This window comes from Crocodylus porosus, unplaced genomic scaffold, assembly GCF_001723895.1.
Source record: "Crocodylus porosus isolate Cpor-Errol unplaced genomic scaffold, CroPor_comp1, whole genome shotgun sequence".
Lineage (NCBI taxonomy): Eukaryota > Metazoa > Chordata > Crocodylia > Crocodylidae > Crocodylus > Crocodylus porosus.
Genome location: NW_017728886.1, coordinates 270,551,885 through 270,564,676, shown reverse-complemented (window position 1 = coordinate 270,564,676; position 12,792 = coordinate 270,551,885). Strand labels below are relative to the sequence as shown.

General features: G+C 55.9%; 1 protein-coding gene across 9 annotated transcripts in view; it reads left to right on the top strand.

The window, feature by feature from the left end:
* The window catches only part of SCRIB (scribbled planar cell polarity protein), a 125,657-nt gene that overhangs the window by 34,480 nt on the left and 78,385 nt on the right, over nt 1-12,792 (top strand). For 8 of the 9 annotated variants that reach the window (XM_019553811.1, XM_019553865.1, XM_019553803.1 and 5 more), the window contains exons 12-16: nt 4,063-4,187; nt 5,008-5,133; nt 6,823-7,056; nt 8,096-8,410; nt 10,235-10,297. In XM_019553811.1, the coding sequence (XP_019409356.1) occupies nt 4,063-4,187; nt 5,008-5,133; nt 6,823-7,056; nt 8,096-8,410; nt 10,235-10,297 (863 nt within the window). The remainder of the gene's footprint in view (nt 1-4,062; nt 4,188-5,007; nt 5,134-6,822; nt 7,057-8,095; nt 8,411-10,234; nt 10,298-12,792) is intronic. The other variant, XM_019553820.1, reaches the window with a different exon arrangement.

The window sequence follows — 12,792 nt, the reverse complement described above, 5'->3', positions numbered from 1 at the left end:
GTTCCCCCAGATCCTGGTGGTCACCCCTGATAAACTTATAGGTGGCCATCAGATCACCCCTGAGCCTGTGCTTTTCCAGGCTAAAGAGTCCCATGTCTCTCAGCCTATCATCGTAGGCTGTTCCCTTCCCTTCTATTTGACCTATAGGGATTGAGGTGACCTTATGTTAAAGGACCTTGTCAGGCCATCAGAAGCAGGAGGCGGGACCCATCCCCTTGGGGTCCAAGCCCTCAAGTACCCCTGTCTCTTATTGGCTGTGACTGAAGCATGCTTGTTGGTGTGAAGTTTCTGTCACACCCAGGAGGCAGCTACCACTCGAGTATTACCAAAAGGGTCATTACTGTTTGGCCTCATGAGAGGTAGGGCTACTGCCCACCTATGACCAGGACCCCTTTTTTGTTTAACTCAGAGTTAAGCTACAGCTACAGTTCCCTTAAGGATTATCCTTAACAAGCTATATACAGACTAGATGAAAGTACTGTAAGTAGATGCATAACTAATTGGATCATCATGCTCAATGTGTAGCTGGGCAGATGCATCAGGTGGGGTTTCACAGGGGTCTGTCCTGGGTTTGGTGTTGTTCAACATCTTCATTAATGATTTGGATGATGTGATTAAACGCATGCTTAACCAATTTGTGGATGACACCAGATTGGGTGGAATTGCAGGAAGTCCAGAGAGCAGGGCCAGGATCCAGAGTGGCCTGGACATACTGGAGAAATGGTCCAAAATCTTGTTGAATCTAATCTCATTGGACACATGCAAAGTCCTCCACTTTGGACAGAATAACCTCATGCACAAATACAGACTGGGGAGTGACTTGCTAGGCTTCAGTGCTCCAGAGAAGGACCTGGGACTATGAGATAAATATGAGCCAATAGTGTGCTCTTGTTGCAAAAAAAGCCAACAGCCTCCTGGGTTGTATTAGTGAGTGTCACTTACTATTAAGGGAATGATTCTTCCACATATTCAGCAGTGGTGAGTCTTCACCTGGAGTCCTGTGTCCAGTTTCAAGCCCTGCACTTCTTGAAGGACATGGGCAGTTTGGAAAGAGTCCAGTTTAGGGCAACAGAAATGATCAGGGACCTGGGAGACAAGACATTTGAGGAAAGGCTGACATAATTAGGGTTATTTAGCTTGGAGGAGAGAAGACTGAGGGGGGATTTGATAACAGTCTTCACATGCCTGAAGGATGATTACAGAGAAGGTGGAGATGGGCTTTTCTCTGTGGCTGTAGGGGACAGGACTAGGAGCAACAGACTCAAGCTGCAGAAGGGGATATTTAAGCTGGAGATCAGGAGGAACTTCCAGACCCTGAGTGGTCAGGCATTGAAACAGGCTGCCCAGGGAAGTGGTGGCATCTCCATCCATGGAAACTTTGAAGAGCAAGTTGGGCAGACCTAGATTTCATAGATTTTGGGGGTCAGAAGGGACCTCAGTAGATCATCGAGTCTGACCCCCTGCCCCAGGCTAGAAAGAGCACTGGGGTCAGATGACCCCAGCCAAGTGTTTGTCCAGTCTTCTCTTAAAGACCCCCAGGGTAGAAGAGAGCACCACTTCCCCTGGAGCCCGTTCCAGATTCTGGCAGCCCTTACCGTGAAGTTCTTCCTAATGTCTAGTCTAATGTCAGTTTGTGGCCGTTGTTTCTAGTTACTCCAAGGGGCACCTTGGTAAACAGAGTATCTTCCATCTCTTGCTGTCCTCCTCCTCCCCCCAATAAATTTATAGGCAGCCACAAAATCACCTCTTAGCTTTCTCTTACAGAGGCTGAAGAGATCCAAGTCCCTCAGTCTCTCCTCGTAGGGTCTTACCTGCAGGCCCTTAACCATACAAGTGACCCTCCTCTCGAGGTTATCTATATCCCTCTTGAAGTACAGCGCCCAAAACTGGACGCGGTACTCCAACCGCAGTCTGACCAATGCCACATAAAGGGGAAGTATTATCTCCTTAGACCTGTTCATGATGCACCTGCTAATGCATGATAGAGTGTGGTTAGTAGCTCTGTTGATCACTTCGTCACATTATTGACTCATGTTCATCTCGGAGTCAACTATGACTCTGAGATCCTTTCCTCTGCTGTGCTGCTTAGAAGATCTCCCAATCTGTAAATGTGTTGATGATTCCTTCTCCCTAGGTGCAGTACTTTGTACTTATCTTTGTTGAACTGCATCCTGTTTTGTTCTGCCCACTTCTCCAGCCCATCCGAATCCACCTGAATCCACTCCCTGCCCGCTAATGTATTTACTTTGCCCCATAATTTGGTGTCACCCGTGTATTTGAACAAAGTGCTCTCCATACCCTTGTCCAAGTCACTGATATCGAACAGCACTGGTCCAAGGACCAAGCCTTGGGGGACCCCGCTGCCCACATCTTTCCAGGTCAATACCAACCCATCCACCACCACTCTCTTTGTGCATCCCATTAGCCAATTCGCCACCCACCTGACCGTGAAATCATCTAAGTCACAGCTGCTTAGTTTTTTTATGAGAATGGGATGTGACACCGTATCAAAGGCTTTTTTAACATCCAAGTATATGACATCCACCTCGGCTCTTGCATCTAAAAAGTTTGTGACCTGGTCATATTGACTTGGGTGATTTAGGCAGGGATGATTCTGCCTTGACCAGGGTGTGGACTAGATGACCTTTATGAGGTCCCTTCTAGCTCTGCTCACTCCAGTGCCCATCTAGCTCTCCCACCAATAATACAGCATAACACGGGTCCTCACTAGCTGGCAGGAGGTGGCGCACAGACTAGCAGCAGGTCTTCTTGACCTTGTGGAGTTCCCCCTCCTTTTCCCTTCACCAGTAGTCTTTCCTGCCATGGCAGGGGGTTGGACTTGACGATCTGCTCAGGTCCCTTCCGACCCTACTAACTATGAAACTATGAAACCCTGTGTTTACAGATGGCTTTTTCTAATATTCTAATACTTGTTTACTGATTGGCTTTATTTAAATGTCTTTGTTTCACTGAAATCAGCTTTTGGAGCTGAACTCAAGCAGTTCTCTTGTGGGCTTGGCTGGTGTCAATTAGCTGGGATTTATGTTCCTCTGAAAGTTACACTTCTACAGGGGACGATCTCCTTCTCTTTGCCTTATTTATAATTTCCTAGACAAGGCTGCTTTGTGTTTTTACATATTATCTAAGAAATTTAACCCATAAATATCTATTGTAAAATTATATTGACTATACTTGTTCACATTAATTATTGAATGAGTCCAGAATAGGTGCCTGCACCACTTATGGGGGGAGTCTATTCCAGGCCTTGGGGGCTCGGACAGTAAAGAAGCTTTTTCTTGTGTCCAGCCAAAAACAGTCTTGCAGGAGTTTATGACCATTTGACCTTGTCATCCCTTGGGGCGCTCTGGTGAACAAACGTTCCCCCAGATCCTGATGAGCACCCCTGATGTACTTATAGGCAGCCACCAGGTCCCCCCGAGCCTGTGCTTTTCCAGGCTGAAGAGTCCCATGGCTCTCAGCTTCTCATCGTAAGGCCTGTTCTCCTGCCCTCTAATCATGCGCATGGCTCTTCTCTGCACTCTCTCAAGCTTCTCGACATCCTTCTTGAATTGAGGAGCCCAGAATTGGATGCAGTACTCCAGCTGCAGCTTCACCAAGGCCAAGTACAGTGGGAGACTGACATCCTGGGATTTGCTTGAGAAGCATCTATGGATGCAAGCCAGAGTTTTCTTTGCTTTACCAGCTGCAACATTGCATTGGTGTGGCTTATGTTCATCTTGTGGTCAGTCATGACCCCCAAGTCTCTTTTAGCCGTTCAGCTGCTCTCATTGGAAGATAAAACATCAAAGTGTTACAGCTGTTAGCACTAACTGCAATTAGCATTTTCCAAAGCACAGGGATTTTTCACCTGCCCTGGCCCAGTGCTAGTAGCCTCGACCAGCAGACTTTATTCTGTTCTCCTAGGCTACTGGCAAAAAACCAGGCTTGAGCTCTTAAGCTGTAATTCAGGCATATGCTAGGTCCCGAATCTGCACTGGTCATTGCAGTGTTCAGCTGATGACCACATCTTAGGCCTTTGTGGTCATCTGCCTCCCTCTGCAGAGAATCTCCTTCAGAACAGCGTGGATGACAGCTGGATGGACACGAACCTGAACCGAGTCAGCGTGATCCAGTTCCTGGATGAGCCCAAAGCTGATGATGATGATGAGGCCGGAGCAGAGAAGAGGGTAAGGGGAAGGTTGGGCATGTCCCAGGCTTACCAGCTTCCCAAGGAGACATAGCTGTGAGCTTTTGAGACCCCTGCTAGAGTGGAACTGGTGCTCTCTGGAGGGGCTGGGAGTGCTCCCAGCTCCCAGGCCCGCTTGGGAGGTGTGCCTGCAGGTGACAGGCCTGTATCCAGGCACACCTCTGAGGCTTTGTCAGAAAGGTGTAGTGAAGTACAGGTTGCCCTGCTCTGAGCTCTTGGACTGGGAGAGGCTGCAGCAGGTAGTGGGCCCCGTGTGCTGCCAGAGCACCCCACAGGTTTTCTACTCTTCCCAGTCCAGCAGAGAGCCATCAGCTGGAGTCCGGGCCCTCATGGTCAGAGGAAGAAGAGCTGTTCCAGACGTTCCTCCTGTCTGTGGCTCAGTCCCAGTCGCTGCTTGTGACTCTTGGTTGCCACACGCATGTTGTGGAAGGGCTGCCCTTGTGCTGGCTTCAGTAGGCAGACCAGCTGCAGGGCATGAAGGGGGCCCTTGCATATGTTCCCAACTGGCTACTGCCCTCATGGAGCAGGTAGCTCTGGGACACCAGTGGCTGCTTTGAAACTTCCCTGCCCCCCCCGGTTTCCCCTATGGACATTGCCCGCAATGAGCAATATGGGCTGGCCGGGTGTTTTTGTGGGGCAGCTCCTCTGGCCCAGGCTGTCAGAGCCGGAGCCAGAACTAGGGGAATCCTCCTGAAGGCATGGGGTGGGGAATGGCTGGGGCTGTTCTCCTGTGGGGGCTGCTGTACCGAAGGCTTGGCTGGGAGGCCTAGGGCCTTCCGCTGAGTATCCTGTCACCGCAGGGCCTGCAGCGGCGAGCGACTCCCCACCCCAGTGAACTGAAGGTCATGAAGAAGGTGATCGAGGTCCGGCGCAACGAGGCATATGCCTCAAAGCCTGACATGGACCTGGACTCTCCCAACTCAGAGGTGAGCATCCTGCTTGGAGAGGGGCCTGGGCCATGGGGCTGCAGGGCCACAGGCCTCCCTGCCCCGTGATTTTGCAGCAGTGAATGCAGCACCATGCAGTGCATTTGGAGCCAGCAGAAGAAATGCGGGTGTTTTCCCTGACCATGGCAGGGAGGTTATGCTATCCTGGGCAGGCGAAGCAGGGTCCTGGGTGAGGCCAGAGAAACCAACTGTTCAGAGGGCATGGGAGCCCTGTATGCTGGGATACTGCCGGAGCGGCCACAGTAGGACAAGGGAGTGGGGTGTCATGACTGGCACCACCTGGGGAGGGCAGAGGAGCTGGCCGAGTCATGTGGGCTGGGCCGGACAGAGCAACATCTTCTGTGCTGGGCAGGGGGACAGGACCGTGGCTTCAGGGAATGGGGATGCTCCCCTGGCTCAGCTCTCCACTCACTGGTGGTACCTTTTGAATTGCTGGCCAGCCGTGCCTGTTTCCCCTAGCAGAAAGCTTGCCCAGGCAATGCAGCTCGCCGCCTGTGGAGGGTGTGGCGGGCCAGTAGGGGGACTCCTGTGTTGAGCCACCCACCTCCCTGCGCCCGACCACCTTCCAGGCTCCAAGCGCCTCCCTGGGGCACCTCGCGTCCTGCTGACCCCCTTCCTGGAGCACACTCGCTAGCCTGGGGTAATGTAAGCTGCCACCACCCCGAGAGGGGACTCTCTCAGCCCTGTATCCTATGGGTACGCGACCTAGTACAAGCACTTGGGGCACTTCCCCAAGTTGGGGGCCAAAAAGGGAAGTCCCTTTTAGTCCGCAAACCTACGGGGCCTCTCAGGCATAATTTATACCCACCCCTCAATAAGTCTCCTACACTGGTCACAAAGGAGAACTGTATTGATTACAGGTGTAGGGTGAAAATAGGGTACAAGATAGAGCAATATCATAGAAATCCCATAGAGCAAAACAGTCTGGCTGAGGTAGCCTTTTGATCACGCATCTGTGTTACTGCCAGCTAGATATCTAACCAGATCTTGAGTAGCTTACTCACATGCATCATCCAGAGGCTGTTGGAGATCCCCTCTGGAGGCAGGCCATTCCTAGCTCATGAGCTTTGGGAGAGAGCCAGTTTCAGATGGTAAAGCTCCTCTAAGTCTGAGTCCCCCGCATGGCTGCTGCCCCCTCCTGGGCAGTCTTAACTTATATAGCCCCCGTGACCTCATTCCCCTGGTCCAGTGGAGGCCAGCACCTGTTGGCTGTCGGCCAACCAATTTGAAATACATTACTAGTTGCCAGGCAGACTCTAGCCCACCAGGTAGAAGCCCCTCACCCACGTAGGTGATACCAGTCACATAGGCAGAGGGAGCAGGTTTCCCCTCCCTCAGGAATGTAGCCAGTGCAGGTTACCTAAAGAGATAGGATAAAGGTGCGTCTCCTCTGCTGGGCCCATCCTAATAGCATTGTCACAGCACAGAGATTTTGGGGAGAAACAAAGGTGGCTTCCTGCCACAGAGGGTGACTGCTGTGGCTCTCTGCTCCCCAACATGCTCCCTGCCTCCCTGTAGGGCACGTCACACAGTGTCAAACCCCGCAACTGAGTCCCAAAAAGAGTCCTGCCTGCCCTGTATGCCTGTGGGGATACCTGGGAGGGGCAGGGGCTGGGTTGGGGACCCCATACCCTGCCTGTTTCTCAAAACCCCACCTTGCTGCTGCAGGAGAAGAGGCTGAGCGCCACATCCAACCACAGCGAGGACTCGCACGTTTCCAACAGCACTGCCTCTGCCGACTTCAAGGGGGAGGAAGAGGGGGGCAAGGGAGATGGCTCACACAGCAGGCAGGGTCCAGAAATGCGAGAGCTAAACCAGATCGCTGCTCCCAGGGCTGAGGCAGAGCAGGAGGTGGAGGAGGAGGCCGACCAGGAGGATGACCTGGAAATGGAGTACAATGAGGTAGGAGCTGTGCTGGCGTCACGGAGCCCCCACCCCCTTCACTGCAGCATCCTGGGAGCTCTTGCTCATGCCCAGAGCAACAGAGAGATGCAGGAAGCCCAGGTGGCACTGGGAGGTGGATGGAGCCAGGTGAGCAAAGGAGCCGGCAGCAGCCCAGGGCCAGGTGAAGGATGAGATGTGTGCATGGAGGTGGGGTCATGAGTTCAGGGGTCAGGACCAGGCAGGGCAGGCCTTCCCCCCACAAGGCTCAGCTGGCACTTGAGCCCTCATAGACAAGGAGGGTTGGAAGGGACCTCAGAAGGTCATATCCAGTCTAACCCCATGCTCCAAACAGGACCAGCCCCAACTAGATCATCCCAGCCAAGGCTTTCTCTAGCCAGGCCTTCAAAACCTCTGAAGGACAGAGACTGTGCCACCTCTGGTGAGCCTGTTCCAGTGCTTTACTACCCTCCTCATGAGAGAGTTCTTAATATGTAACCAAATTTCCCTTCCATTGCTCCTTGTCCTGTTGTCTGCCCCCAGAGAAACCAGTCCAGCTCCATCCTCTTTGCAGCCCCCCTGCAGGGAGGTGAAGGCTGCTAATCAATCCCACCTTGGTCTTCTCTTCTCCAGACTAAATCAGCCCAGTTCCCTCAGCCTCTCCTCACCTGTCCTGTCCCCCAGTCCCACAACCATTTCTGTTGCCCTCCACTGGACTCTCTCCAACATGTCCACATCCTTTCTGTAGTGGGGGCCCCAAAACTGGACACAGGCCTCCAGGTGTGGCCTCTGCAGTGCCAAATAAAGGGGCAGAATCACTGCCCTCGATCTGCTGGCAACGCTCCTACCAGTTCAGCCCTGGATGCTGGTAGCCTTCCTGACACCAAGGGCACACTGCCGGTTCCTATTCAGCTTCTTGTCCCCTGTCCCCCCAGGTCCTTTTCTGCAGAGCTGCTGCCCAGCCAGTCAGTCCCTAGCCAGTATTGGTGCATGGGATTGTTCTGTCCTAAGTGCAGGACTTTGCACCTGTCCTTATTGAACCTCATGAACCTCCCTCTAGCCCACAGTGCACTTTGCTGAGGACACGCTGATGCGGAGCGATGACGAGGATGACGATCGGCCGTTCCCAGTAGAGAAGCAGCGGCTGATTCGCAAGGACACGCCACACTACAAGAAGCACTTCAAGATCACTAAGCTCCCCAAGCCTGAAGCTGTAGTGGCTCTGCTGCAGGGGCTGAACAGTGACGGGGTCCCCAAAGAGGAGGAGGAGGAGCCGGGTGGCTGCAGTGATGGTGCGGAGCCCGAGGAAACAGAGGAAGCCTGGGACGAGGACGATATCAAAAACGGAGCCATGTCTACACAGCCCTCGGTGAAGGTAGGGCCTCGAGAGGGTGTTGAACCGGCACAGCTTGCCCTGATGCTGTCTCTGGGGTGGTGGGTGCCAGGACCCCTTGATGTTTGTGCCGTGAGCAACCAGGTTTGTGGTACTGATGATGCTGGGGGCCTCCAGCTTTCCAGGAGAGTTGTGATGCAGAAGAGCTGGAATGGGTCGTGCTGGTTTTGGAGCAGGCCAGACTGCTGGTGTCCCAGCTCCCCCCGGCTGTGTCATGCCCGCTGCTGCATGGTGCTGTGTTCTGTGCTGCAGGGGTTTTTTCTGTTCCAGCCTGAGGCAGATCTGGCTGTGCCCATCTGTGGGCATCTTCAGCAGCAGGGAGAGCTCTCCCCTGGACAGATCCTGGCTGCTGGGCTAGAGCCCATGCTGCACAGTGGGCAAAGGCTGCAGAGGAGCATCCCATCCCTTGGGTCCTGAGGAGCTGTGCTAGCATCCCTGCCTCCAGGCCTGGCAGGTGCCTGAGCCCAGCTGTGCCAGGAGAACTGTCCCGTGCTCTCTGCAGGCAGCTTGCCTGGTCCTGCCTGCACCATGGGGACCAGCCTGGGCATGTGGCTGCCCCAGCAACTGGTGGGGAGGCATCTACTCCTCTCAGCACCAGACCACCGAGCATGGATGGTGCAGATGGGGTGTTTGCCTGGCAGAAGGCGCCTGTGGGCCTTGCCAGGGACCTGCTGGGGAAGGCAAGGCGGGTTAACGGGGTGCTCTGCAAGGCACCAGGTGCTGGGCTGAAATGTAGTGGCAGAGCCGCAGCCCTACAAGGCAGTCAGAAGGGGGGCTGGTGGGGCTGTTTGCACCATGGCAGGGGTCCTGCAGATCGCAGCCCCTAGGTCTGCCTCAGAACTGGTGCCAGGTTCCAGGACAAAGCATGTGTTGGCGAGGCCTGGCCGAGGTACACGGGGAACCCTTTGCCCGGCAGCTTTGAAGAGCCTTTGCTGGAGTGGATGTGCCCCTGCCCTGGCTGCGTGTGCTCACACCTGCCTTCCAGGTGCCGCAGCAGGCTCCTTCTGCCTCTTAAGACTGCATGTGGCTGGCCTGCAGCCCTTCCTCGGGGACAAGCTATTGCCTGGGAATGGGGTGGGCCATGAAAGTGCCCTCGGCCTGGCGTTGTGAGCCAAGGTCTGTTCCCCCAGCAGAGCTGCAGAAGGATCATTGGTGCCACGGCTTGTCTCGCTGCGGCCAAGTCTACCTGCCAGCCATGAGAGAGCCTCCATCCAGGGCCCCGAGCCCCCTTTGGCAGCTGGGGTAGGCAGCTGGCCTCAGCCCTCCTCTTGTGCGTCCAGGGGGCCTAGGTCGAGGCACATCATGCGGATCAAGGGTGCACGTGACAGTGAGCTTTGTCTCAGCGCTTTGCGTGGTGGGTGGAGCTCCAGGGAGCCCCTGAGTGCGGTGTTTGGTGCTGGAGGTGCAGTGCACGTGGGCCGCTGGAGGCAGGGCAGTGGCATGGGGCAGCCTCGGTCCTCGGCCTGCAGCAGCCTGGTGGTGCTCGGGGGCCCTCCCCTCTTTCCTCCTCCTCCTGTGTCACTTAACCCTTTGCACTTCAATAATTGGGGCCTGCTTGGCTCTCCCACCCTCAGTGAGCTGAGCCCCAGCCAGGCATGGCCCCAGAACGCAGCCTCCTGCTCTCCGCCAAGCAGTGCCGTGGGCCAGGTGGGGGCAGGCTGCATGGCCGGCCTGTCCTGGGGCCAGTGGCCGGTGGCCGGGCTGTCTCTGAGCGGTGGTGTCTCTGGGGCGGTGGTGGTCGTGGTGGCGGGTTTGGTTGACGCTCCACTAATCCGCATGCCTCTTTGCTGGTTCCTGTCCTAACAGGGGGTGTCGTTTGATCAAGCCAATAATCTGCTGATTGAGCCTGCTCGCATTGAGGAGGAAGAGGTCTGTACCACTCTATCCCTGTTCTCTCTGCCAGGCCCCACTCCTGCTTGGCTCCCTTCCCAGGTGGGCTGCTGCTCTGCCTGGGACGAGTGGCTGCTGGGCCTGGCCAATCGCACACGCACAATGATTGTTTCCTCCCTTTTCCTTCCCTTCCCTTCCCTTCCCTTCCCTAATGAGGTGAGAGCGGCTGCTGCAGATCTGGGCTGAGGTGCGGGGAGTGCAGGTTTGGGTGGTGGGACTGAGAGCTCGGATGCTGCTGGTCTTGTACCAAAGGAGGAGGAGCGGGAGAGAATCCAGCACATCACTGTCAGTGCTGGCAGCAGGGGCTCTGGGGTTTGTGGCAGAGGTACTGAGCACAGGCCCCAGGTCCCAGTTTCAGGGGAGGGCTCAGGGCTCTGGACTGGGGGTGCCTGCTAGCCCAGGTGTCTGGTAAGCAGTGATGAGGGGTCTCAGCTGCTGCCGTGAGGAGAGCCCAGGCCCAGGGTGGCGGGGTTCTTCTGGGCAGCTCTTTGCTGCAGGCAGTGCCAGGGAGATCCTCCCCATGGCAGGCTCGTTTCCTGCTGCCTGGACTAGTCCTCTGACCACTGTTGGCTCCTCGTGCCTGTTGCCACGTTCTCAGGGGCTGGTCCTTGTGCCTTCTTGAGGCAGCTGGGCCGTGCCTGGCTCTCTTCTGTCCCGTCAGCCAGCACAGCAGTGGTGCTGGCAGCTGCAGGTGCCAGTGCCCACCTAGTCCACCTGGCTCTGCAGGATGGTCCAGCTGGGGTACGTACTGAGGCCCTGGGGTCTGAGTGCACGGCACTGCTGGCCTAGCAGCATCTCCTTGAGCTTGCGTCTGCTCTCCTCTCTCTGTGTGGCTTTGAGGCCTCACCTGCTTGGCATTGGAGCAGGAGTTTCTGAGAGAGGGACAGGGAATCTTGTCTCACTGCAGAGCTTTGGAAACCCCTTTTCCCCAGGCAGGGGCAAGGTCAAGGTGAGGAATGAGGCACCACATGTCTGGTGCCTGCCTACAGGGACATCCTGTCTGCCTCAGATGAGGCTGCCAGTGAGAGAAGAGCGGAGCAGCCCAGCACTGCTTCCCCCTCATCCTGCAGTGCTCTCATGGGGCAGGTGAAGTGTCATCTGGCTTTGAGGGACTGTCCACTCTCCCCCATGTGCCTGAGATGTCTGGTGCTTCGGAGGACAGTCGCATCCTCCTGCTTCCCCGGCGCAGTGCTCAGCAGGCCGTGGGCTCTCCCTGTCTCTCACATGGGGCCTCTGGCTCAGAGTGCCTCATGCCAGCTGCCTGGCACCACGGTCCTTGGTGCTGCAGGAGCAGCTCGGGAGAGCCCTGCATCCCAGGCCTGTGCCCACAGCCAGCCTAGGAGCAGTGGCATGCTTGGGCCTTAGGCAGTTTGCAGCTGCGAGGCCTAGACTCCTGGGAGAAAGTGGAGCTGAGGTTGTTCCAGACAGACTGTGGCACTGCTGCCTTGGCCCCCTACACCCAGCACTGCCCTCGTTTCCCAGCTGGCCTGTTGCAGCAGGGGGTGAGCTGCGTCTGGAGGTGCCACAGGTCTGCCTGTGCTCTGGGTGCAGGTTGTGCTCAGGGACTGCCCTTGTCTCGGAGGCCCCCTTGCTGCTGCTTTGGGGTGGAAGCCGGCTCCAAACAGTGCACCTTCCACACAGCCCTGTCCCTCACGGGCAGGGGAAGGATTTCTTTTTGCTCCCTTGTGGGCCATGTGTCCCTGTGGCCAGCACAGAGCCCAGACCACGGCTGGGCCTGTCCTCTGCTCAGCCTGCGAACAGCTCTGCCCTTGGGATCCTGTAGCCCCACAGGGCTTTCAGGGCTTGTCTCCCCAAACCATAGCAGCTTGTAGCCTCAGGGCAGGCTGGCCCCTGCTGCATTTTCTTGGGCTCTGCCTAGCCTAGTTGTAATGTAAATGGCTGGTGTGGAGGTGATGCCTGTCCCTTTCCACAGCGATGAGCCGTCCACTGCCCTCAAGGGGCCAAGCCTTGCCTGAACCCAGCTCTCTGCCAGGCATTTTTCCTGGTTATTGATCCTGGCTGTCCCATTGCTTTGCTCTTTCTGTTGCCCCTGCTAGTCCCTGCCCCACTTGGGCTGCTGTGCACAGCTGTCCTGCAGCCCTCCCTAAGCCCCTGCGAGAAAGTCGGCAGCAGTGTTGGTAGGCGGCACTTCATCCGTGCAGGCTCGGGGCTCTCTTCCTTGTGCTCTGTCTCCTGCCCTTGTGTGTGCTCTTGCTGAGCCTTGCTGATGGGGCAGGGCCCTGGGTGGATTCATAGTTTCTAGGGTCAGAAGGGACCTGAGTAGATCATCTAGTCCGACCCCCCGCCACGGCAGGAAATAATACTGGGGTCAAATGACCCCAGCAAGATGTTCATCTAACCTCCTCTTAAAAACCCCCAGGGTAGGAGCCAGGACCACTTCTCTTGGAAGTTGGTTCCAGATCCTAGCCGCCCTGACCGTGAAGTAGCGCTTCCTGATATCCAGCCTAAACCTT